Source organism: Cyclospora cayetanensis, unplaced genomic scaffold (assembly GCF_002999335.1).
Source record: "Cyclospora cayetanensis isolate NF1_C8 unplaced genomic scaffold, CcayRef3 CcayRef3_contig_107, whole genome shotgun sequence".
NCBI lineage: Eukaryota > Apicomplexa > Conoidasida > Eucoccidiorida > Eimeriidae > Cyclospora > Cyclospora cayetanensis.
Genome location: NW_020312045.1, coordinates 102778 through 127959, shown reverse-complemented (window position 1 = coordinate 127959; position 25182 = coordinate 102778). Strand labels below are relative to the sequence as shown.

The 25182-nt window shown below is 48.3% G+C and overlaps 4 protein-coding genes across 4 annotated transcripts; 2 read left to right on the top strand and 2 right to left on the bottom strand.

The window, feature by feature from the left end:
- Nucleotides 1-4596: 4596 nt before the first annotated feature.
- On the top strand, nucleotides 4597-6919 carry LOC34620343. The gene is made up of 3 exons (XM_022733599.2): nucleotides 4597-5483; nucleotides 5920-5995; nucleotides 6608-6919. Exons 1-3 carry the CDS (start codon nucleotides 4606-4608, stop codon nucleotides 6917-6919), a joined length of 1266 nt encoding a protein of 421 aa, XP_022587068.2. The 5' UTR covers nucleotides 4597-4605.
- Nucleotides 6920-9271: 2352 nt separating this feature from the next.
- LOC34620344 (26S proteasome regulatory subunit 6A homolog B) lies at nucleotides 9272-13555 on the top strand. The gene is made up of 11 exons (XM_026333851.1): nucleotides 9272-9433; nucleotides 9703-9777; nucleotides 10239-10340; nucleotides 10484-10543; nucleotides 10695-10851; nucleotides 11294-11350; nucleotides 11681-11755; nucleotides 12343-12498; nucleotides 12688-12812; nucleotides 13042-13195; nucleotides 13368-13555. The coding sequence occupies exons 1-11, from the start codon at nucleotides 9272-9274 to the stop codon at nucleotides 13553-13555; spliced, it is 1311 nt and encodes a 436-aa protein (XP_026189636.1).
- A 540-nt stretch (nucleotides 13556-14095) lies between these two features.
- On the bottom strand, nucleotides 14096-14638 carry LOC34620346. Its single transcript, XM_022733602.2, has one exon. The coding sequence runs from the start codon at nucleotides 14636-14638 to the stop codon at nucleotides 14096-14098; it is 543 nt and encodes a 180-aa protein (XP_022587071.2).
- A 6576-nt stretch (nucleotides 14639-21214) lies between these two features.
- LOC34620347 lies at nucleotides 21215-25078 on the bottom strand. The gene is made up of 6 exons (XM_026333974.1): nucleotides 24292-25078; nucleotides 23935-24042; nucleotides 23690-23787; nucleotides 23476-23551; nucleotides 23074-23232; nucleotides 21215-22800 (listed from the first exon to the last, which is right to left on the bottom strand). The coding sequence occupies exons 1-6, from the start codon at nucleotides 25076-25078 to the stop codon at nucleotides 21215-21217; spliced, it is 2814 nt and encodes a 937-aa protein (XP_026189759.1).
- Between the last annotated feature and the right edge of the window lie 104 nt (nucleotides 25079-25182).

Below are 25182 nucleotides of genomic sequence, written 5' to 3'. Positions count from 1 at the left end.
ACCTTTTGGAAAATGTGGCTGCTGAACATTTCCAGTGCGGTCCAAAGTTTTCTTAGCAGGATACGGCAGCAAGATTCTCGAGCATAGGCTGAGAGCTGGCAGGAATTTGATCCCTCCAGCTGGCTAGGTTCGATTTTGGCACTTTTTACTACACTCTGAATCAAGTGAAGAAATAGTAAAGAGCTGATCAATTGGTTTGCCTGTTCGTATATCTTCTTAAATTACTAGCTTTCACTCAATTTAAAAAGATGCAGTGTTATATGCCCGTGGGCTAGGTGCTAGTAACAATTAGCTGTGGATGCTGGGAGTGCGTTGAAGGTGCAGGAACTTGCACCCTAGCTGCCCCCCGTCCCTCCTGTGGGGGATTCTGAGGCGGGGGTACAGGAAGGCGGGAACTGTTTCCTGAAGAATTCAGTGAATTTCTCCTAGTTTGCTATTGAGTCTAGAGCCAATCAGCTTCCTACACAGGCATCAGGTGAAGCGTCAAAGATGATAGCACTGGAAGATATGATACAGCTGTTACCCACTCCTCCATTGGCGCTGGATGCAGTTGGATGTCAAGTATTCCAGGGCGGCTGTCTGATTTGTATCAACCGCGTTGATGTCTTGATAACTCATTTCTCGTTGGCACCACTATGGGAGGACAGCCCCCTGGAAATGTAAAGTCGGCGATGTCGCAACACCGGCTGAGGCGGCAGAGGCCAGCCTGAAAGCTGAAGTTTACGCAGTAGCACCATAGCTGGTAAAATGGGATGGATCCGTAGTCATTGCATAGTTAAAAAACATCGATATGGTCATGAAGATCAGAAAAGTATAACGGCCGTAAATGTGGCAAGCACTGGAAGATCTCACCTGCGGGTTGGAAGTGAATTGCGCTTCGAACGTTTTTGGTAAGGTAAAACAATTGGTCCTTGCGGCATGTTAATGGGTGTTATTCTCACAAAACAAGATAGGGGCTCTTCAAAATGCCTAATTGTTGCTCAGCATTCCTATCGCTTCGCCGAAACCAAGCAGCGGTATTCAGTGCAGGAAGTGCAACTCTGTGCGGTGTGGTAGGGTGTGAGACATGCCGGAACTATCTATACGGGCATCGTTTTATTGTCTGTACCCACCAACCAGCCTTTAGTACAATTTAGAGAAATCCTTTGATGTTCTTAGAGCTGTCCGTTGGCTTGCATGCCTCTCACAGCACAACTTTACGGCGAAGAATGCAGAGTTCATCACCAACGCGGCCGCGGACAAGTCCTCGCGACATCCCAGCAATTCATTACTGTGCAGCGCAATCGTTTGTCTGTGATGCTCTACAATCGCTATCGAAATTGCGCAAGTCTTGTGCACTCTGACCCATGCATCAGCTACGATTGCCAAAACCTAAAATGGCCAAAGGTGAAGCACTATCACGATAGCAATGACCTGCCGAGATTTAAAGCAAAGTTCGGACTCCGTCGCTTGTTTATTAAAACTTTGTTCCACTGTGTTGGTTTGCGCAAAGAACACCATTGTTATGTTTCGGATTATGGTCGGATTTACGCTACAATGGAACGGCTGTTGTGGCCTTTCTGTCGGCCTGACATGCGTCCCACAAAAGAGCAGTGTGCACCGCATGCCCAAATTGTCAGCGGCTTAAGCTGCGCATTTCCCCTAAACCCACCTTTTGAGGAGCCTTCTGGCCATGGAAGGATTTGGTGTGATCTGCCGATGAACTTTTGTTGAGCAGCTCAAGGTCAACAGCTGGGAGAGCATCTGCGTTGTTTTTGTTTGACCTGGCACATAGGCCCAATTCATGCCTTGCTCCGACTCTCTCACGGCTCAAGAGGTCGCTACAAAATCTTAACGCATTTCTTTAAGCTTCATGCATTGTTCAGGAGTATCATCACAGATAGGTGTCCAAAGTTAGTTACTTTGCTTCGGTGTGCCTTCATGGCCCCGCAACCCATCGACCATAAGATGACCACTGCGAGCCATTCGTATATAGATGGGTAGATCGGGCGCACCAAGGGCACACTTTTGTGGTTTTGAAGACTCTATGCTCACAGTGATGTGAACGCATCGCCTGTTTCCCCTCCACGTGCTAAGTGAGCTTATAATTTTAAAAACATTTGTTGACCCATTGCTACCCCGCATCTGTGGGGTATTAAAGAGCTCATCTTAAAACTTCGGGCCTAAAACTGGTGTTCAAGGATCTAGAATTGCTCTCAGCAGCGGGTAGAAATAGAAAAAGCATCTGGCTAGTGAGCACGGATGTATGAACAAAGCGTATGAAAGACTAGCACAATTGCAATAAGCGGCAGGAGGCTGTGTGGCTCGAGCCCGAAGGTTTGGTTTTTGTGGATTGACAGGCTTTACAAGGTGCAGAAGGTGACCAGACAAAGTCGTTTGTGGCCAGTTAGCTTGCACTGCTTGCAATTCTACAAGTAACAGTGTACCTTCTTAGCCATTCAATTTCCCTGAAAGCTGGAGCTGCTAAAGAACTATCGAAATTGAGTTTCTATAGGAGCTGTAGAACGTCTCAAGTGATTCCCGAACTGTGCCATGAAACAAGACGATCTGTGTGGAGGGTGACGACCTACAAACAGCTGTAGAGGTGCTGGACTGTAGTGCTATTTCGCGTCGAGAAGACACCAAACGGGAGTTTCTAGTAAGTGCGTCGCGTGAGAAAGGAGCAGTGGTGGGCTTCGTTGCCTGTGTGAGAGTTCGCGGCTCTGCTTGGCTAGCAAGGGTAGTCCCCCTGACTGGAATTCCTCACGGTGTTCGGTAATTGCCGGCTCTTGTCCAGCTTCCTCCTGAAATAGGTACTTTGATCTGTGGGTATCCTCGGAAACATTTCCGTCCATCGTACAGGAACTCGCCACACTCGAGCTTATTCGCAGAGTTTTTTCCATATATTGTCTCGAATTTCTTGCCTACGAGTCTTTTTGGCTTGGAAATCGACCATCTTGCGTGCACCAGCTGTATTTCAACGCACATATTTGCTCTATGAAGTGCGGAGGCACTACTGAGATATTGGGTATTTTGATTCCCTTCACATGTTTTACTTGCCCTCTGTTTCCGCGACACAAGACGCTCACATCTTTTAGTGCTCTGACAACGTCGAGCCACCTTGCTACTACAGCTTTGTAGGTTGGCACTTTCGCTCGTTGTTGGCTGGTGTGTGTGTCTTTCTTCTTTCCAGTTTTCTATATTGCTCGATGTCCACTTTGTCCTTCTCATTTGCACTGCTCTTTGCTTATCTGAGTGGCTGGGGAGTGGTGATAATGCAGGAACTCTTCCGTTGTCCTGCACGCGGTGCATAAGGACCCATGTAAGGTCTCCGAGTGGCGACATCGAATTCCAGACATTTTACGAGCAAAATAGAAATTTATTAAGCGTTTTCCAGTAGAATCCCCTCCTTTCCTGCTTGATCTCCTGCGATTTTTTTATTCATGAGTGGAGAGATTCGGCGAAGTTGCGACTAGTTGCACATTCTAAGCATTCCAAGCAATGACAGCTAGTTGCACATAGTATCAAGCGCATACGCATCCAAAATTGGGTCGGATTATTTGGACATAGCACTAGTGTGCAATAAATAAGCAAAAAGAGCATGTGAACCAACTGATCAATACTTTGCGCGTTTTTGTTAACTATGACTGGAGGAGCAGAAATTGATGACGCGTACGTTAGCCCTCTATAGGCCCTCTTCCTTTAAATAAGGGGCGAGGGCAGGGAAAGGAAGGAACTCTTTTAAAGGAGAGCTTAATTACTTTCGACCAATTGTGCATTGCATGTGCGCAGTCCGTGCACACGGAGATGGGTAGGTCGAATGACGCTGACGGCCATAGGAAGAGCCCTGAGCGTTTGCCTTTGTAACACTGCACATCACCATAATAGTAGATACACCCCAAGAGGTTTGCGCACATAAAATTCTACTGAATGCTATTTTAGCATTTTCTTCTTGGTTCTGTTGGGGGATTTTTGTACTCCCGGGTGCGTTGCTCTCTCCCGGCTGGCTCCTACTCTCTGGGCGCCATTGCAAATAGAGGGGTCTCATCTCATTGCAGTATTCGCCCTCATGTTTTTGAAGCCTTCGTTTCGTCAACAAATGCTAAATTATTCTTATTTCGAGGAATAGCCGGCATGGTTAGCGGCTACCCAGGAAGAGGCCAGCCACGTCCATGCATGCTGTAGCCCCTCGTCCATCTTCTCTTCAGGCATTCCTGGAATTTTTTTTCATAGATGTACTTTTGTGTGCTTCTTGATTTTATGCAGCTAGAAACACTAATATGGCGTGATTAAGGCATAGACGGCTGACTTCCTTGAAATGGTCCCCCCCCATGCTTATACTAAGGCAACTTTACGCTGATAAGTAGCACTCGAGGGCTTAGAGCATGGGGTTTAAGGTCTAGACGAAAATGGGGAAGTTGGAACAGAAGCATCTGCTGCACTTTCCGGCTAACCCCGCAGTGTAATCTTGCCTCACGACACTCTCGAGAAGCTTACGGAACTCTCGTCTCTGCGCACAGAAGCAAGAGCAAGACAAGGGAAGACATCCAGGGCCATTATCGGATACGGCATCAGCCTGAGCATAGCCATCGCAGCAGCAGTAAGAGGGGTGACAATCTGGGCCAGATGGATTTGCCCAAGTATCTTCCGTTTACCCCCCAGCCTTTGGGTTGGTCTTTTCAGTCATACAACCTGCTGACGTTAGTTCTCAGCTCTATATTTATTATCTGCCTTTTTGTCATGTACTCTATATCCCGCACTGTTTCGATTTTGCCTCAAGCTTACCGCATGGTGACTCTGGAGAAGCGCAGGATGCACTGTTTTGACGTGGACATCACGTCGGGGAGACAGGCCCATAAGGTTCGCATGCTCTACATCTGGATGTTGAGGGCCGCTATTCTTGTTATGTTTTGCTTTGTTTGGCAGTACTGCGTGCTGAATTACAAAGCCATAGACTTCTCGCACCCCCGTGGGCCCCTTCAGCTGTATCTACACTGTGTGCTGTGGGAGAGCGACTGTTTCGGCCTCAAACACCACCATTCATTCTTTGATTTTTATGCTAATCCCACCAACGTCTGCACTACCTTCAAGGAGATTGCAAGCAACCGGATAGACGAGGTGGCGGATCAGATCCTGGACCAGCACCGATATCTGCTGTGTGTACATTTTGTTTCCCCTGATGCCATGGTGTATACTTCTGGGGTGGCTATAGCCTTCGCACTGGGGTATTTGATCCTCACAGGGTTCGAGATCCTCGTGTGGCTTTTGTACAGAAGTACTGACCGTTGGTTGCCTATTTTAATCTTTACTGTGGGGATAGCCGTCTTTACCCTATGGATAGGCAGTCTCTTCGTACCCAAACTCTTCACTTTTTTCGGATGCTGGATTAGCTTTGTTATGGTACTTACTGTACCTTGGATCCTCTGGCTTGCGCTGGCTGCGGCATACAACCTAAGGAAGCTGCAGCATCAGAAATGGGCCCTATGGCAGGAGCAAGCCAACCGGTAAGATGTCACCCCACTGCTCTCGAGTTGAAATGGCTTGCTCCTGTCTGTACAGTGTCAAGTGCCCTGTAAGGCTGTTCTTTGGTAAATATAAGAATATTGCGGTGTACTTGGATAATTTAATGGGCTATATACGTCGAAAATAAGTACAATAAACTGGCGAGGTATTGAAACAAGCATGGATGTGTCAAGTATACCTGTACATTTATACAACTCCTGCCTGCTTTCCGCACTCTCGCTGTAAAATTTCTCCTTTTCCTGACTTTTGAGATTCTGACCCTCACTTTCCTGACTGTCCAAGCAAACCGCTGCAAGACCTTTTGAATAAAACATACGGCTTTCCTTACCATGTCCCTTGAAGGTGAAGTATTTCTGTTCGTCATGCGGATATTAGAAGACATTAAGCCCTAAAAGTCCTTGTTTGGTGTCTGCACAGACCCCTCGCTCAGCTGGGAGAAAAAATGCGGAGGGGCAGTGATCCGTTTGTCGAGACACGGGCTGCGGCTCTTAGGGTAAGGTCTCATTCTTCCATCATAAACTTTTGTCTTTCTTTGCTTGCTAACGTGAGCTTGCACGCCATATCCACTCCCTTTAAAGGGGTGAAATATCTGGTACGGGCAGCTGGTCTGGATGTCTGCATATTCTATGCTCACAATGAATCCACATGCTGTTGCACAAGGACCTCCGGTTACTTGTATAGATAGGTATGCACATAAATGGTTTAGTGCGTGTGCAGATGTACGCGGAGGGCTATGAAAATCCTTTTCTATGTACACTACATTTGTGCAGCTGTCTGATCTCAGCGAATTCATGTGTCATCAAAATATGTAGATGCTTAGAGGGCTTGGTACATATAGCCTGGTTGTGAACGTAAATCTTTGTGTCACCGGTCCCTGTTCTTCATGACTGTTGCCTTGTGCGTCAGTCTGCTTTTACAGCTGTGTGTGCGGCCTAACTCTGCCGTACCCTCAGGCTATTTCATTCCACTGTGCTATATCTTAGTGCATCATGTAGTATTATGCAGTGTAACGTGTCCTAGAGACGTACATTCTCCCACCTTGCATTGTAAATTTTGTTGTATTTGATGACTTTGTGTTTCAATCTGCCTATGAAATGCACCTCAGGTGGTTCAGGGTGTGCGAGAAGAGTCAGGAATTTCAGACTTAGATGAGGATATGGACGAAGTGGCTGCTCTAAAAGCCTTAGATATCTGCGAGGAGGGCACGGAGCCAAAGGGCAAAAGGAAAGTTGACGGCCATTTCGAACATACAAATATGAAGGAAACGCTGCAAGGGGTGAAGCTTGGCCTCGTCAAGAAAGGGGAGATCACCTTAGTGCAACACGCGGGGGGTCGCACGCAGCCACAGGTGCAGCCGCAAGCATTGGCAGAACAACGGCATATAATTGCATCTTCAGTAGAAGGCTCAACGGGTTAAGACCAAAAGGCAGCCGGTGATCAGCTACAGGGCATTCGTAATGCTGGCTAGCTGGTTACATTTGCCGGCTTCATATTTATTCTGGTGGCTCCTCCCTTGTGCAGGGACTTACTTGCATCATCAGCAGCGGGCGCCTTCTACTGTTCTCATTCAGTACAACGCCGCGGTGCGAAGAGTCGCTTCACGTGGCAGCGCGGTGCTCACTGTCCTAGTCGACGTATTACATATCTACATCGTATGTAGCTTTTCCACTATTTGCACATTTACGCGATGCGTGTGTGCGCATATCCACATACATGTGTTATTAAGTAATCATGTGATTTCTCATTCACAGGCTAGTATGCGTGGTGTATGTCCGGCAATAATTTGGTCACAATAGTGTCTTAGGATACGCGGGCGCTGAGGGCTGTGTCGGAACATGTGAGAGTGAATTGCTCCGGGTTCCCTTGACTTCACAGCTGAGAGAGCATTTGACATCATATAGCCCCGTTATGTACAAAGATCTTTATTCGCTGGCAAATTCAGGTGAAAGCCACCGTCCCATTAGCGGCTTTGGACAAGGTCTTCAGCCGGAGTAATGCATTATCAACCATTGGTATACCAAACGGGGACTTGGTCTGAGAGAAATGAGCTGGAGGCATTACGATTACAATTCCAGGAGTTGTTAAACGGGCCAGTCTAACGGGCTCGCCTTCCAGACCCTACTTTTCTGTTCAGAGGCTGCCGCCCCTGTACGCTTAACAAAAAGCGACAGTTTGTGAAATTGTAATAGTAGAATGTAAGGTGTGATTGGGGTGTTCATGCCATGTATAAAGGACTCAGTTCTGTACAGCTTGTGGCACGCTATTTAGGATTAAGAACGACCGTCTGGAATATGGCAAGAGTGCGGACAGTTGTGCCTAAGTCATCCCCCCCTTTTGTAGCCCAGGCAGGGTGCTTTGGTAGCAAGAGGAGGCCAGCTCTTTTCCTGGGCCAGGGGAGTCCTTTTGTGTGACTATGGGCTTGCCGTTTAAGGATCTCCGTAGCGTTCCTAGTTTTTCCCTAAGGAACTAAGTGACAGAGCATAAAGCTTGGAACAAAATTAGCCCTTTTCTAGACAAGAGTTGTCTTCTTGCTGTAGCGGGTTCAGCTAGACTAAGGCAATTCCGAAGCCATATATAATCAGGGATTGGTGAAGAATTGACTAATGGGTTTGTCTCTTCATTATACTTTATCTATTGCACAGCACTGTTGGCTCGACACAAAAGCCCCAAAAGTGTACATGAGCATTGGATGCCGTGTGAGTAGCTCTGAATGCTCGGCGTGCATGGAGGATGCAGTAACTTGCACCGTGGCAATCCCTCCCCATTCGTGTCGAGGACTAAGTCAGGCACGGCATGGAAGGAATACCTCATTCAAAACACTCAACAGCCCAAATCAAGTTTATAAAGAGTGTGGCGCTAAGTCTCTTTTCACAGAGGCCTTGGTTGGAATGTTGTAGCGTTTGCCCTCTTACAGTGTTTACTCGCTCCTTACCTCCTTCAATCCGCCCTGTGCATCCTGCAAGTTCAGTTTTGCCTGCAAAGTTTCAGGGTTGACGCGTCATCAATTGTGGTAGAACAGACGCAGGATTACGACCATAGGGGATGGGGAAAGAAACACTATAAATTAACAATGCACATGAAGCAAAAATGTTGAGCTGGTTCACCTCATGAGTAAATTGCAAGGTTATCTTTTAAAACGGTTCATTCAGGCAGCAACTATACCATGCCAAAACGACTCCGCCTACGTAGCTAGAGCGAGAGCAAGGAACAGGGCACTGGCAGCTGTTGCTGCTTACTGGTTCTACTCGATTGTTTTCAGAAGTAAAGGGATGAGGATTGAGCGGTGTCACATTCTATTTAGGTCTGTGTAACCTCCGAAACTTGCTTTTTGTATACATGGTATGCGCCACCCCTGCATGCAACCAGTGGAGCTCGTCGTACACCGGAACACCATGCAATTCACTGTTCTTGACGTAATGCCCCACGCTCCCCCACTATAAAGATAAATTTTGTTTGTCCATGTGGATCTAGAGGCGGGGCGTCCTTTTGCTTAGAATCTCCCTTACCTTTTCCCGTACTTCCCTCCCTTTTGCAAACCAGCAGGCACATCCGATTAGGCAACACCACGAAGGCATTGCCGTAATCCGCATCGCATACCTGTGTCTCTGCAGGATCCTGCTTCACCAATAAATCCTGTGCCATTTACGTATGTAGTTCCTTCCTCACCACGAAGCCCTGCTTACCCCTCTTCCTGCCACCGCGGGTTTATTCCCTCTCTGTTTCCATTCACACCAGACACAGGCGTAGAAAAGTCACCATATAGCAGGAAATGGATTCAGTAGATGTCTGGGGTGAGGAGGAGGGCGTCACGGCAGAGGTTGCAAGCCTCACAGCGGCGGAGCTGCGCATGCGGACATCCCTGATAGATTCAGAACTCAAGTACTTCAAAAGCGAAACAAATAAGCTCAAATATGAGCTGAACAACATGCAGGTATAGCCACACTTTTAGCAAATGCAATATGCGAATCAATCAAGTGTTGATACAGGTGCACCTGGGCTTCTGTTCTTTTATTCCGACTCTTTTCCAGTAACTACTCCTTGATCCCATGCCAAGTTAAACATATATGTGAGCAGATCTGTGTAGTCACACATGCATGTGAGTATGGCTGTACGTTGATCTTCTGGCACTGAGGCAAAATCAGTGTGCACATGCTATACTCTGCCTTCCTGAATTGTCCCCATGGCTGCGTTGCGCTATAGGAGCGAATTAAAGACGCCATCGAGAAGATTCGTCTTAATAAACAGTTGCCCTATTTGGTGGGAAGTGTCGTGGAGGTAGGTTTTACGTGGAGCAGCGCCCTCTCGCTCAGCTTCTTGGTTGAATGCACGTTTTATTACAAATGCCCTGATACATATCTTTTAGAAAGAGCAAATGTCAGGGTACCCCGTAATAAGTCGGAAATGGCTATGAGTAGACCCTCGTAGGTGCAGGGGTTATACGTCTCAAAACTTATTTCTGCCACTAATAAATCTATTTTCCCATCTCCTGTTCATCATCCGCATTCTCTCCTCTCGCTTCTGCCCTCTCCGTGTATCATCACCCCTCGCTGTCCACACTCTTCACGTTGTATCTGCAATTTGTTGACCAGCGAAACGTAGTAGTTGCATCACAGCGGATTCCCAAACCTCATTCATGTAAATCATATAGTACTTCGCCAAACTAATTATTTGTACTGCATCTTTCTAGCTGTGCGCCTAATGGAGCAGTAAGCAAGCCAACATGCGGGTTTTCTCAGTTATTCGATAACGAGGAAGAGGGAGAGGAGGATGGGGCCGTCACGGATATTGACTTGCAGCGCAAAGGAAAATGCATTGTCATTAAAACCTCTACCAGACAGGCACGAACACGGAGCCACCAACAAAAACCGGTTCCCTTTACTTAGAAATTGCAACAGCCGGCGGCGGTTCTTGAATGACTTCCAGTTTTTGATGTAGGACTCAGCTTGAAAAGTTGCTGGTTTGGACTATGCGCTCTCCTCAGACCGTCTTCTTGCCAGTCATTGGACTTGTAGAAGCAGACCAGCTAAAACCTGGAGACCTGGTGCGGCTTTTCTCGATTTCCGTTCTATTGTCGTATAAGAAGCTGTTGCTGTTAGTTGGTACGGCTGCTCTGTTTCGTACATGCACTGACTACTATTCCGCAGTTGATACGTCTGAATATGTGTAATTTCTAATTCCATGTTGCTCTCAAGGTTGGGGTCAACAAGGACTCGTATCTTGTGCTGGATAAGCTGCCGGCGGAATACGATGCAAGAGTGAAAGCTATGGAGGTAGACGAAAGACCAACCGAAGAATATAGTGATGTCGGTGGCCTAGACAAACAGATTCAGGAACTCATAGAGGCCATTGGTGGGTGCTGTAGTTACTTGCGCCGAGTGTTTTAGCCTCATCCCTAGTCACAACACTAAAGAAGGAGCCTTACAACAGACTGTCGATTTTTGTTGGGAGGGATGAGAAGGGATAAAATGGGCTGCTCTGCAAGAGTGGATAAATATTAACAAGTATTAAGTGTGTTGCTTAACCCCAATGCTCTTCAATGTTTTTAGTATAGATGTATGTAATGGTGTACTGCAACGAGTGCTGCTCTTGTAGGCCCAAGTGCTTGGCATAGAGCCCAGCAGCAAACAGCAGGGCCTGCCTCTTTAGCGGATGCTACGAGGGCTCCGATGCAGAAATCAAAGAGCCACGAGCCAATGGGGCGAACGGCTGTTTAATATCTCTAAATTGGCGACGATTGTTTATGTTACACTTCCTGTGTGGGGATACCTGCTGCGTTGTACGTGTGATATAGTTTTACCGATGACCCACAAGGAACGTTTTGAGAAGATTGGCATTCGGCCCCCGAAAGGCGAGCTACCTCTATTACTTCACACTTTTTTGTCTATTCCTTTTTTCGTACCATACTCGCTTCTTTTTGTCTTCCAGAATCGCGCTTAATTTGTTCGTGTATCCTTATTTCTTGGACGTGTTGTGTTAGGTGATGGGATGGCGTAAGTTATCATCTCAGTTTCTGGCATATTCCTAGGGTTGGCCAGCTTAAGAGCCTTTTCTATATGCTTGAGTATTTATGCACATGTCTGCGAACACATACGCAGATACGAAAGCATATGCAAATATGCATTTGTAGGTAGATCAGTCTACAGAAGTTCACCTGTACACCTAGTTGTTTGTTTTGCAGGCGTTCTGATGTACGGCCCCCCAGGCACAGGAAAAACTCTTCTTGCGAGGGCCTGCGCAGCCCAGGTACCATTCATTACTTATTCTTCGAGTTGTTACTTAAAAGCTCTACACAACTTTTTAAGCACGTATCCAATTACTTGTTCACAATAGCGCTGAGATGTCGTTGTATTGTAATTTACCTGATATGTTGGCACCTTATGAGCATTTGCAGTATCCACGTACATGATCCCCTGGTAGCCTGTACACGTCTAACTGGGTACCTGCATAGCAACCTTCCTCTGAAGTTCTGCTTTGTGCCGCCTATATCTATTACTAACTTATTCGTGCGAGTACACTACTGGGATCATGTACAGAGTCTGCCCATTTGTGGATCGGCATGCACCCGGTGTATGCTTATCTGGATTTGTTTGTGAATGACTACCCATGTGCACGTATATTCCTGTCATTCACGTGAACACCTATGTGCTTTTTACATGCATGAAACGCTTGCATCACCATGCATATCCGCTGATCAGTATGCAGCCGCGTGTTTACAGCTGTGGTATGTAAAATGATGTGCTTGATGCAGGCGTGTGCATGTACTCAGCCACTTTTGCATTTTCCCCATAATCGCTCTTGCCTACGTGCTCTATATTCGTGGCTATACACAAAACGTTTCACAACTTGCATGTACATGTTCGAACTGGCAGACGAAGGCAACGTTCCTAAAATTGGCGGGGCCTCAACTCGTACAGATGTTTATCGGGGATGGAGCGAAGATGGTTCGCGATGCGTTCGAGTTGGCAAAGGAGAAGGCTCCTGCAATCATCTTTATTGGTGTGTTTCTGCCACTGGTCACATCCCTTTTCTGAGTCGTTTTTGGCTCACTTTATGATGCCCTGGTGCTGGCAACGCGTGCAATTCTATGGCATCGGTCGATGGACTATTATTGCCAAGTCGTTGCATCCAAGGGCGACTTCCCTGACATGTGTTGCTGTATCCCTTATGTCTTGTGCTGTCACTTAGACGAGCTGGACGCCATTGGGACAAAACGTTTCGACAGTGAATTGTCCGGAGATCGAGAAGTTCAAAGGACAATGCTCGAACTCCTCAACCAACTAGATGGATTCAGCAGCGACGACCGCATCAAAGTCAGTAATTTCATTACAACTGACCGAAAGCACAGTGTTCGTGGCTGCGCCAGCATCTTTCGTTGTACCTTAGAGGGCGATTTTGTTGCACCCAAAATCTGTCAGTCTATATTTTCAAGCAGAGCCGTTCAGAGTGGTCTTTGTGAAGACCACCGCACAAATTCAGGCGTAATGCAGAAAAGTATTATTATTTTACCATGGTTCGCTTTCGTTTCTGTCCTTTATACAGGTCATTGCGGCGACTAACCGTCCGGATGTTCTAGACCCGGCTTTGCTTCGTTCAGGCCGCCTAGACAGAAAGATCGAATTACCGCATCCCAGCGAAGATGCCAGAGAGCGTATTCTTCAGATTCACGCAAGGAAGATGACAGTCAATAAAGCAGGTGAGAAGAAGGCGTGAAAAAAAAGTGCACACTCCAGTGTTTCAGGCAGGAGTTTAGTTCATTAAAACTGTGCCGCGTGAGCGACGTGCCGGCTGTGCTGATACCACATCGCGGCCTTCATCTACCTCATGTGACTAATGAATCGAAAATATTGCATGTTGGTTTTCGACAGATGTAAATTTCCGTGAGCTGGCAAGGAGCACGGACGATTTCAATGGAGCACAGTTGAAAGCTGTTTGTGTTGAAGCCGGGATGATTGCTCTACGCCGAAACGCGTCGGAACTGCAGCACGAAGACTTTGTGCAGGGGATTGCTGCTGTTCAAGCAAAGAAAAAGTCAAGTCTGAATTACTTTACCTAAGTATACAAGGAGGGCTGTAGCGGTGCTTCCGCTCCCGCCACCCCTTCTGCAACGCGCCCATGTATTAGTTGTGTGCACCCTCTGAGCCCTAAAAAAGCCTAGACACTTTTCAAAGCTCAATGCAAAAAACGCCGTTGACCATAGATCAAACGACGCAACCAATACACTTGCAGACATGACGGTATAGGCGACTGCCATGTATCATCCCCCTTTCGCTAGGTAGGTCTTACTCTACAGATGCGACAGATACCAGCTTTCAGATCCTCTGCCTTTTCTTCTGTAGATATTATCTGCCCAAGTCACAGGCCTGGAGGGCCCAAATCTTTTGCCTGCCGCGATGGTAGTACACAGCAGTTGACAACTAAAAGCGTGAAACATTCGTGGCCGATTTCATGAAGAAATTGGTTACCATGCAGTAGTATCCTGTGAGTTCCCGTAAGCATCTGCTGATCGTCTCCTAGAAAACACTCTCCTCAACCTGAATTGTCTCCGCTGGCTGCTGGGGGAGAGGTAGGCATCTACCATCTTGGAAACAATCTTCTATTTGCCTCTCGCACCAGAAAGCATGGCCATGCGTATGCGGTCTTGCCGAAGTAATTCATCGACCCTCCACCGTGCTCTTTGCTGGTGGCTCCTCAGTCTGCGCTTGATCCCTTGGTATAGTAGGAAGAGACCAATGGCAAGGGAGAAAAGAGCGAGGTTTTGCGTGTCAAAGCGTGCTTTGTCAATCATCAATGACATAAGGGGTGCCGGGAGTACAGCGGTATTCCAGCTCATGGATGCTTGGTACCCCGCGTGGCCCAGCAATCCCAAGCTGCCCAGCAGGGCAGGGAACCCCTTTCGGCGGGGAATAGCTGGAGGCACCGCTGAAAGCCTCCTCAGCTCTAAGGAAGCCTCCGAGAAAGATGGACCCTCCATAACTTCCTCGCTGCTGCTTAGCAAATCGTGAAAGCCGTGGAGCTCGCGGGAAGGCACAGGCTCCCCGCGTGCTTGAGGTAGAGCTTCGTCTACCGCAGGCGGGGCCTCAGACGCGCAGGAACCACTTAGAAGCAAGAGAAATAGGACTATTTGAGCATTCCTCATCGTGAGTTTAGTCAGATTGCAAGACCCACAGCCAATGGTAGTACGCCTCTAGCAAAGCTTCCAATCCCCCGTGAGTGCAACGTCCCCTGCCAAAGGTGTAGGGGGGGGTACGGTTAATGGGTCCACGCTACTAAAGCAAAAGACAGGTTAGTGTTACTTAGGATGGGAGAGTCATGGAAGGCGGCGCTTTACGCCCTCTGCAATCAGGACTGGAGGAAGCGGCTGCAGGCAGACCCAGACTAGGTCTGCTTCTTAATCCGGGAAGCGAACGAATATGGCCTACTACGGAGCATGGATAAAGGGAGTGTGTACTTTAGCTGGAATTAACTATGGAGAAGGAGACAGGGCCGCGACTATACCTTCGACCTTCCTCGGTCGTCGATCCCAGTGGTGGCCTTGCCTCCTTGCAGAGAGGGACCACAAAAACAGATTAACGTTGCATCCTAGCCTTAGTTCAGCAGGTATATGGTGATTTATTTTTTTGTTACAATAAAAGGACACGATAGCCTTTGTATCACCTCATCACTTCAACCGAATGGCGTATGTGGTCCTCTTCACTACCCCTAGATCTATACCATGAAAAGCATGAGCAAAATCAAGCATAATTACACTTCACTGTATGCTATAGATCTTATTGCACCTAATTCTTTTGTGGGAATCACTAAGCAATTTTTTTCCAGGAACGTGGGTGCGTTTCGTTGTGGTGCCACCTGTGAGATTGACACTCTTAACAGTTCTGCGGTTGTCACTCGCTATAGCCTGGCCCTCGCTCTTCTCCCTGGGCTGGGTTCAAATGGATTCAGGGTATGCAGGAACAATGTACCTTTGGAACAAAACTATGGTAACTCTACGGGTAAGATATTCTTTGATATCCAGGGTACGGATTGCCCGGTGTAACGGCCCCTCTAGAGTCTCCGAAAGAAAACAACTAGCCTCAAACCCAATACAAATCTATACGGAAAGCTATTGAGTTCCCGTTGAAACACCTTTCTCTTCTCGTGCCCTTCTCCCTAACGGTTTCAACATGGGGCAAACGGGCAAAGGTGCGCGTTGGTGCCGCCCCACAGGTCTACGTTGGGAGACACATTTTTCCAGACCAACATAAGCTTTATTCAAAGCTTGTTAAGTGTTTGCTAGAACAGTTCACTGTTTCCCCTGCCCATGGCCCCCTAGGTTTCCCGACAACGGGGGAGACAGATATATGGCGTGCAAGTTGCTGCACCCTCTATGCACCCTGAGCATTTGCAGATAGTACATACAGCAGAAAGCGTGCACGACACAACATTGAGTCGTGCTTAATCGAGATGAGACTGCTTTAAAATACAGAGAGCATACGAAAAGATAAACTAATTGGGCGATTCCCCACCAACTTTTAATTAGAACTAGCGCACCAGGTAGTACCCTCGTGTAGCTGTGCTCGCTTCACCTTCCCCCTATCTCAAACACATACCGTCGTATTCTGTGCCTCTCCATAGAGACTATATGCGTGAATGACAGAGGATAAGTTTTTGCTCTACTGTCACTTCTCAGAGAGTAGACACGCGGAGACCAATGAAGCTGAGGGCCAAAGTGGCACACGCTAGTAGTCATCTAGAAAGGAAGAAAGATGCACACAGGATCAAACAACGAGCCACTGGCCAAACTAACACGGGCAAGGTGGCGCTAGGGCCCGAAGTCATCGGAGCGCTAAAGTGTGTAAGCTCTTTGCCACGAGACAGTAGTAGGCAAATAAGATATGCTAAGATAATCACAATAAACTCGAATTCAGCAATGCCTCCGCTGCTCGTAGAGCAATATGTGGATGCCTGTACAACCAGTGCAGACAGCATACGATATGACAGCCCAAAAGAGGAGCAAGGAAGATTGTAGGGACAACATAATTGAGAGTGGCAACGCATACAGCTTAGTGTAGAGAACATCTTCACAATAACCGGAAGCCTTTCCAGAAATGCCTATCGATGGAGGTCGTCGTTTTAGGCAAAAACTGCACTAATTAAGGACAGTTATCAAGTCACGTGGGAGGTATCGTCCATGGCGATTAGCTTTGTGAACCTAGCAGAGTTGCAAATTATCACGCAAGCAACGAGGCCCGCATCTACTCGTCCGTCAAGCACTGAGGTTGCTGGTTTTAAACCCCTTCAACTATGATTCCGTCTAGCGTCCTCAGAGCTCGGATTTTTGAAAATCCGGCACTTGTGCTGCTTCCTGTAAATCCTCCGCCTCCATACAGGTCCCATGCCTGCTCGGCAAAGTCCGCGAGGAAATGAGGCGCTTATTGAACTCTTGAAGGAAACCAGTATACCTGGTTCTATATAGCTTCCAGATACTATTGAAGTCGATAAAGAAACTGCTTCAACTCATAAGCAAACGGCATTTGGTCCTAGCATCTGGCTGCAAACGTCTTTGTCTGACCATCTTCTAGTGCGTCTGCTAATTCACCAGAACCAAATCCCCAGGCTAGAAACCCAGAGGTGACCGTCCCCCATCTCCACTTTATGTTTATGTCTGAACATACATTTATGTGCACTCGCCAGATGCTATCTAAATCTGTCCACTGCTAAGGATGGCTGCCGATCCAGGGCTACGAGCGCCTGGCCCAGACTGAAGATTGGCTCAGTAGAGTTGGGGTGCATAGCAGCTATGGGGTAGACGAGTATACTGTTGAATTATAAACCTAGTCACCACAGGGAGTAGAATCAAGCTTATACACTTGGATTTTTGCGAGCACAGAGTTGCAAGTACTGCAGAAGATGGCGGTTGATTAGCTGTGTTCCTTCTGTCTCAGGGCGGCTTCCAATGGTCACAGTTTTGGTCAGGGAATAGAAGAGTCATACAAGGCAACTTCAAACTCACTAATAAACTGCAGCTTTATAGCCGCAGTGATACTCCTGGAGAATTCGTGAAGCTTCCAGAGATTTACTGCGGATAATCGACCGACTTCCTGATCCATGACACAGCTGGAGCAAGAGATGAAGTGGCCTAGTTGTTTTGTCTGCCGAACACGTCCTAGACATTCTTCTAACCCATGACATCATCACTCCACCAATAACGCCCGTACTTGGATCAGTTCAAATCCTTCAGGGACCAGGGGGCTTTGTAAAAGGCCGGGCCGAGGAGCACTGCGCGGCTCCAGCTACTGGCAAGATGGGCATGACATTGCGTGGGCCTGCCGCTAAACGCATCCCATACCACCAGAAAGATGCTTCGCAATAAATCACCGTTGTCTGAATCCTACCATGGCCTGAGATAGCATGAGCACGTGCTTTGCCCAGAACAAAACTGATGGCAAAGCCACCATGTACAAACGACGGATTTTCCGCTTTGCTTGAACCACAGCAGGTCATCCTTAACGTGTTATTGCTTCATCATTTTGCCATTCTAGCTCCTGGCAACACTAGCTGCATGAGCTGCAGAGCGGCCTGCAGCAAGACAGCCTCAGCTTAGTACCAGCTCTACACCCTTCACCACAATTGAAATGTGCATTTCAAGAAGGCCAGGAGTTGCTTTTTCCTGACCCTCTCCGGTAAGCTTACCTTTACACCACGTAGCTATTGCCGAATAAGCGCCCGCCGTTGGGTTGCCCATGGCAGCCATAAGATTCTATCATGATGCACGGGGCTAGCATAGAAGTAAAGGACCATGCCGATAGAGCCGAATCAGCAATATATTTCTTTTCCTCTGCCAATTTTTGGGTCCGTTTGCCCTTCAACACACCTGACTCCCATGGGCCGAGTGCGCAGACAGGTTGCACTTCTACGCCGTCTCCTTGGATTACAAATACTCTTCGCATTTGGCGTCAAGCAGCTCTAGCAGTGTGTAAGCATCAATGTAGGCTTTTATAGAGGAATAATCAAGGGGATCCGTGATGGGTTCGCATCTGCGGCTGGATTCTCTGTGGCCTCCTCTACAGTACCACAGCCTACATGGGAGGCTCTCCGTTTTCCGGACGTACCTTCTTTGTCCTTCAAGCCGCCTGCTTCCACTTAGTTCAGCTCCTTTGTTCAAGTGCCTTGGCATTTTCAGACGCGTTCAGTTCCTACTTACGCAGCCCGAATCCCCACAATAAAAGCAGGCACGTTGATGGACACCCACAGATTCCAACTCCCGACTGGGCTCGTTTGTTTTCGCCACAGACACACGCGTTGTTTTCAAGTGCTTCTGACCTCAACTGGTTCATCATTTGTAAAAGCTTTACTTGTTCGTTGCTCAATCAACGACTAACTGCTAAGCTTGCGAGGGGTCAAGGTCACACTTTGGGTAGGCCTGAAGTAAACCCACTGGTATTGGAGCTGCTAGTTTACGTTAAGGCTTTGCAAAAAAAGTTATCACAGTCTCTTAGATAGCTATCTATCAATACAGTTTTCCCCCTATGCCTTTTCAGTTCTAAAGCTTGCCGTTGAGCCTCTCTACGCACAAACAGATGGGTGAGGGATTGTACGAAGGCTTGAACCAGTTATCCTTGCATGTACACAATTCCTCTGCATGGAGACTCCACCAAAGAAGTGTTGCTCTTTTCAGTACACATGCCACAAGGAAAACTTAGTTATCTATATTTGGAAGGGTACACTTCGAGGTGGATGTTCAAGCGGCTGCTAGGATATTTGAGAACTTGCCATTCCCTGCGGCCACCATACTTCTTTGGTAGCTTGAACTCATCAATACATGCAAAAACGCTTTTAGCGGCGGACAAACTTTGACTTTTCTACCAGCTGTGGAGCTACTGCGTCCACATCAGGCTGCAGGCCAGCCTCTGCCGCCTTAGCACGCGTTACACCCCCGTCAACCTCGACAGCTAGAGGGTTTTCCTAACCGTTGACAACTTTTGGGGAAAGCATTATAACCCGCTGCATCCGCAGTCAATGGTTAGCTCAAACCAACTGCGTCGAACCACATGGTGGTGCGAGCTGAAAGGGTCCACCAAAGGTCTCCGTCGGGAAGGACTTCGCTCCAGACTCAGTAGAAACGGAATCGAAAGTCGTCGAGTGTGTTCTTTTTTTGCAAGAGTTCTTGCCTTCCCCTGCCCACGCTCCTGTGACTTGCTGACACGAGGGGAGAGGGACAGCTGGGATGAGCTTGGCTGCACCCTCTGTGCACTCCGATCACTCACAACTAGTTGCAAATAGCACCGTGCCCACATAACACCGCGTCTTGTATCGAGCTCACGGTACTCTGCATTAAATAAAGTAGACAAACAGACAAACCACTTCGACTTTACTAGTTATTCCGGATTTAGAAGGATCAATTGTTCAGGTATACTCTAGCCCGTTGCATTTATTGCAGAACGAAGTTTGAACGTGCTGCCTCCAAGTAGGCTCAGTAATCATTAGGGAAAAATCCGGAAGCATGGGCAATGGAAGTGTTGAGGGAAGGCTGGGTTGATCAGTTTATATCCATTGACTAAAGAAGCCCTATCATGGATTACCCATGATTCCTATCAGTTGTTCAATGGCAGTCTCCCCTGATAATAGCGACACTCAGCCATCTTCCAGGCAACGGGGATGCCAGAGCAATAACAACCAATGACACTGCCGTCGAAGAAGGCCTGTTTATGGCTTCATGCAGGAGTGTGTACTACGTTTACTGAAGTAGCTGAAGGCTATGTTGGCGATTCTTATGCTGTAAATACGATAGCTTGGGTCCGTTCTGTTCTATTCTGTAGCCTACAGGAAAGGAAAAATAAAAGTAGAAAGTACTGCTGTCACGCAGCACCGAGGCAGCCCAAAAGAAAGCGTCTCCTGTGCCAAAAAAAATTTCATGAATATGATTCGGGTCTCCAAATGCCTAAGATTAGCAGAAGGCGTTGAAAAGCGGATCTTAGCACGGCAAATCCAACCTACTCTGGGTCAGGTCGGGGGCATTATGCTGCAAGTTCTTATTGATAGTTGGGTGTAGACTAGTTGGTGTTGTGAGAATATCCTCTGTGGAGCATTTTAGCAGCTTTGCTACGGAGATATACATTATGCACCTGTGCGTTTATCTATTGCGCCACCCATCAGACTGCCCTACACTGGGGCCGTCAGGGCAGAGCTAGCATCAACATTGCTGCACCTCTCCTCTCTTTGCGAGATTCCACAAATATGAATGGTATTGACATAACACTGCTAAATATCTGTACATAGGACAACGAGCTCAGTTCTGACGTGCATATAAACGCCTGTTCTTTCATTATGGGTTCGTGTTAGCCTAACTCAGAAGAGATCGCTGGAAGGGGTATCTACATGCCGTGCCCGAGCAGCCGCCCAGAGTTTAAACGCCACATCAGCGCATCAGTAGACAAATGAGATGTACAAAAATAGATTTCGCGTTTCCATGTTCTTCTTGTTAAACACAACCAACACTGGGCAAAAGATGGCTAAGATGGAAGTATATCTGCCCGGTACCTGCGAGCTGCAGCAACTTTCTGGCTGTCCACTACTCTCCGGACTTAGCGTAAAACAGCAAATACACAAAAGCCACACCACTAGCCTCTTTAAGACTCAGAAAGCGTCACGACCCTCAAGTTGTTTATTGGTGATGCGGCGCGCCCATCGTCTGCGTTTATGATTGATGAGGAAAACTTGTTCGTGGAACCACTGCTTAGGCAGCAGGAGGCCTACGAGTCGTTGCTTCTGCCGCACATGAGCCCCAAAAATCAGCAATGTCCCTGTCCGTGCTGCGGCGGAGAGTAACACGCACGGCGTAGTGGTCGCTAAGTGTTACAAGCATAACCTCCCCGAAACAGCCGAAGCAGCAGGCGTCAACAAGAACACGAGGATCCCGCATCAGAATGTCAGCGGCTACGGGCAGAAAGGGGTATAGACCGCCAGCAAATTGGTGCGGAGGCAAGAAGATATAGTCACAGCGTAGCCCGTGGCACCCTGCATGTGGCCCGATAGTGTTGAGTGGGTTTCCAGGATCCCAAGTGAAGTCTCTTCTTGAACAAGGAACAGGCGTGTCACCATCGGGTGTAATTGCTATAACGACATCGCTCTCTTCTCGCGAATCGTTCTCATCATCGATATCCGACAGAAGCCAATCAGTCACGCAGTCATCTGCTTCGTCGTTATGCCACTGGCACCATGGCACAGCATGAACACGGCCGCCAGTTTCCCACGCTGCAGTATTCAAAAGCGTGGAGTCGCCGTTCTGTGCCGCTGAAAGTGCGGTACTGCATGATCCAAGAGAACAGTCACTGGCAAGAGGAGTGGCGTCCACGCCTTGCTGATGACTTTGCGGCGCAGAGAGCGAAAGCCGCACGTCCAACACTGGAGCCTTGTCCCCTCCACCCAGCCACTTTCGTTGCTGCTCGATAAGCCGCCGCTTAGCTGTTAAAAAGAACTCGCGGTGGGCCCATGCCGCAGCAGCCGGCAGTTCAAACGCCAGAGGATGCTGCACACTGCCCCCAGCCCTGCTCAAAAATCCCCCGAGTATACCTTTAACGGGCTGATTGTCATCCTTATCCCGCTTTGGACGACCGATGAGCACCGTGTTGCTTCTCTGCAAAGAGTGTCGTGTAGCAACACTCACAGTGGCATTGTGGAAAATGCGGCTAGTCAACTCCACTGAACCGCTCTGGCGTAGGCTATTGCTGCGCTTCGGAGTCTCGCCATCTTCAACATGAGGACAAGACAGATAATCTTTGTTCGCACCAACAAAGAAGTTGCTATTTCTTCGCAGACTGCTGTTAACACATTCGGGTGATTCACTTGTGCATCCGCGTTTTCCACTTGAGGATGTAGCTTCTTGTGCCTGTTGGTGCTCCAGGAGTTGTATTTCCTGCTCCCTCTCCATATCGCTGCAATCCGCATCAGAAGCAACAGTGGCCCTGTGGGGAGAGAGCGGCATCCTGACATACGGATTGGGACGGTGAATCGCTGCTGGGGTTGACGATCCTTGTAATGCTCGCGAAGGACGCTGCAGGGGCTGCTGTAGTTCTGTTGATCCTAATCCGCCGTGCATTTGCATGCGTCTTTGCCTCCTAACACGAACAAAGAAGTCACGCCTGATGTGGCGGTCGTGGAGCTCTATGCCCTGGTCGTCTAGCTGCTGCGCCTCCAACAGCTGCTGCTGATGCAGCAAATGATGCTGCAGTAAATGCCACTGATGTCCATGGACATGCAGCCAGCAGTCCCGCCAGCCCTTCTCGACAAAGGATTTGTAGTTCGATGCGCACAGATGAGGAGCTGCAGAGCCGGCAAACACTGTTTGAAACACTGGCAACATGCGCCCAATATACCCACACAAAGTCCCCAAATTGTCGCATGCATACAAAAGGCCCCATTGAAAAAAACGGTAATCGGTGAAGCCCGAGGCCAGTCTCAGAGGGGAATCCTCGACCAATGCCTGTATATATGCAAAGAACGTCGAGAATCATGCATACTGAGTCATATTGGTACAAAAGCAGCACCCCTACAGTTATTTAATGTATGTCTAACAAAAAAAGCGGTTTTCCGTACCGGCATTAAGGTCGCCTATGACAAGAGGAACATGGCCTCTATCTGCTGCAGCGTCGCACGCCTTCAACAGTTGGCGGATCTCTGCCGCCCGTACGTCCTCGACATAACGAGACTCCGGGTCAACCGCACCACTGGCCAAATGAATGTTGAAAACAGCGACTGTGGAAAACAAGACCACATGCAAAAAAGCAGGCACACCTTCCCCGTACTCTCTCTACTCAGAGCAAAGGCAAGGTAGCTCTGTTTAATTGCACCGCTGCAGTATCATCGTCCAGCATATACATACAACATACATAATCGAAATTGTACACGTGGGGCTTCAGAATGCACTCGTGCTGCTGGCTGACATAGTTTCACGAACAGAAGCTGCGCATCGTCAGATGTTTTCGGCCAGGCACTCACTGACACCGATCGACGGCACGTCCACGGCGACCTCCAGCATTCCCTTTGAAGCGAAACAGCGCTCGATATACGTAACCTGCGAAATATGCAGAATTATTGTGCAAGCAGTGCGGACAATTGCCCTACGAACGAAGATGTCCTTACAACAGCACAAGCAAGGGTGCCAAGGTGATGTGCAAACGCGTGACTCTGGGCTCCGCCTGCACTAGCCTACATTTTCGAATCTGTGAAAATGAGTGTGGACAATTGGATACTTGCTCAAGACCATGAGGCCATTGTGGAGAGAGAAGCGGCCTCCAGACGTCCGGCGCCCTGACGCAACCCCGCACACGGATACGGCTCCACAGAGCTATCATCTCCATGAAATGACACAATGCCGCATGAAATTAATCAAAAGGTATTGGCTAAGAGAAACCAAACACAACGAATGCCTTGAAAAATGCCGCCGCGATTACCTACCAACGAAGGGCAGCTTGTGGCGGGTGTTCTCAATGATAAAATCTGCGTGGTTCTCGCCATAAACCTCTTGAAGGCAAATGATGTCGGCCCCAGTGGATAGCAGCGCCGCTGTTAATTACACCATAACCAAAGCACACAAAAATTCCGTTTACGGACCGCCAGCCAAACGAGTATAATGCATACACTACAGAAAGATATGCTATTAGCAGGCTGCATGCTATTTCAGGGCCTTTTTCAGGGATGAAACGCCAAACACCACTTCGACGTTGCTAACACTACCAGAACGGAACCCATAGACATGCACACTGATAAAGCATGCGACTCCATGGAGACAGGGTGAATGTTTATCTTGACTACCCGGGATATGGTGGAGACGGCGCTGGGTGAAGGGGGGATTCTGGTAGATCCGAAGGCCACACAGTTTATACTCCAGTAGCCCTGCGTTAAATGAAAGAACCGAAAGCTCCTCCAGCCGCTCTGAAGTCCCTTTGTCTTCCCTTGAGGCAGGTAAGACTCCTCCGTTCATAGGGCTCGACTCGGCTCCGCTTGGTGCATCCTGCGCTTCAGGCAAAGCAGTGTTCTCTCCTTTGTTGTTTACGGACATGGAGGAGGCGCATGAAGTAAGCGGATGCACACGGCGCGCGGAGATGGCACTGCGGCACTTTTCTTTGTTTTCCTCCAGGTCTAATGTCGTTTCTTGTCCTCCTCCTTTGCAGACACGATTCGGAGGGGAAGAGTCCCGTGCCTGCATTTCAACATTTTCTGACTTGTTGGAAGATGAGGCAGCTTCGGTGCGCAATGATTCGGCACTTGTATCAAGTGGACCTTCATCTAGAGATATGGTCATGCCAGTATCTGGCCGCAAGGGGATACAAGGCGCAGGCAATTCGTGCAAAGGACCCCCATGGAACATGGGATCTGTTGAGGATGTCCTGTCTGTTGCCAAGTCATTATTTTTCATCTTCCTGCCATTGTTATAGCACCTTTTGCTGCTATCTGAAGCATCGCTACACTGGGGTACTATGGTCGCGGTCGCATGCACCGGTTGCTCCACCCTGGTTGCCTGGGTCTCGCTGATTCCACTAGTACAACAATGAGCGCTTGGTGAGGGGTTGAATTTACCAACAGATGTGGGTTCCTCCATGGTTATTCGATCCAGAGAAGATAAATCCCAGCAGCACTGCCGCGAGAGGTCACCAGCATAGATGCATGGGGTCAGGGAGAGCACGTGGAGCACGCCACAACCTA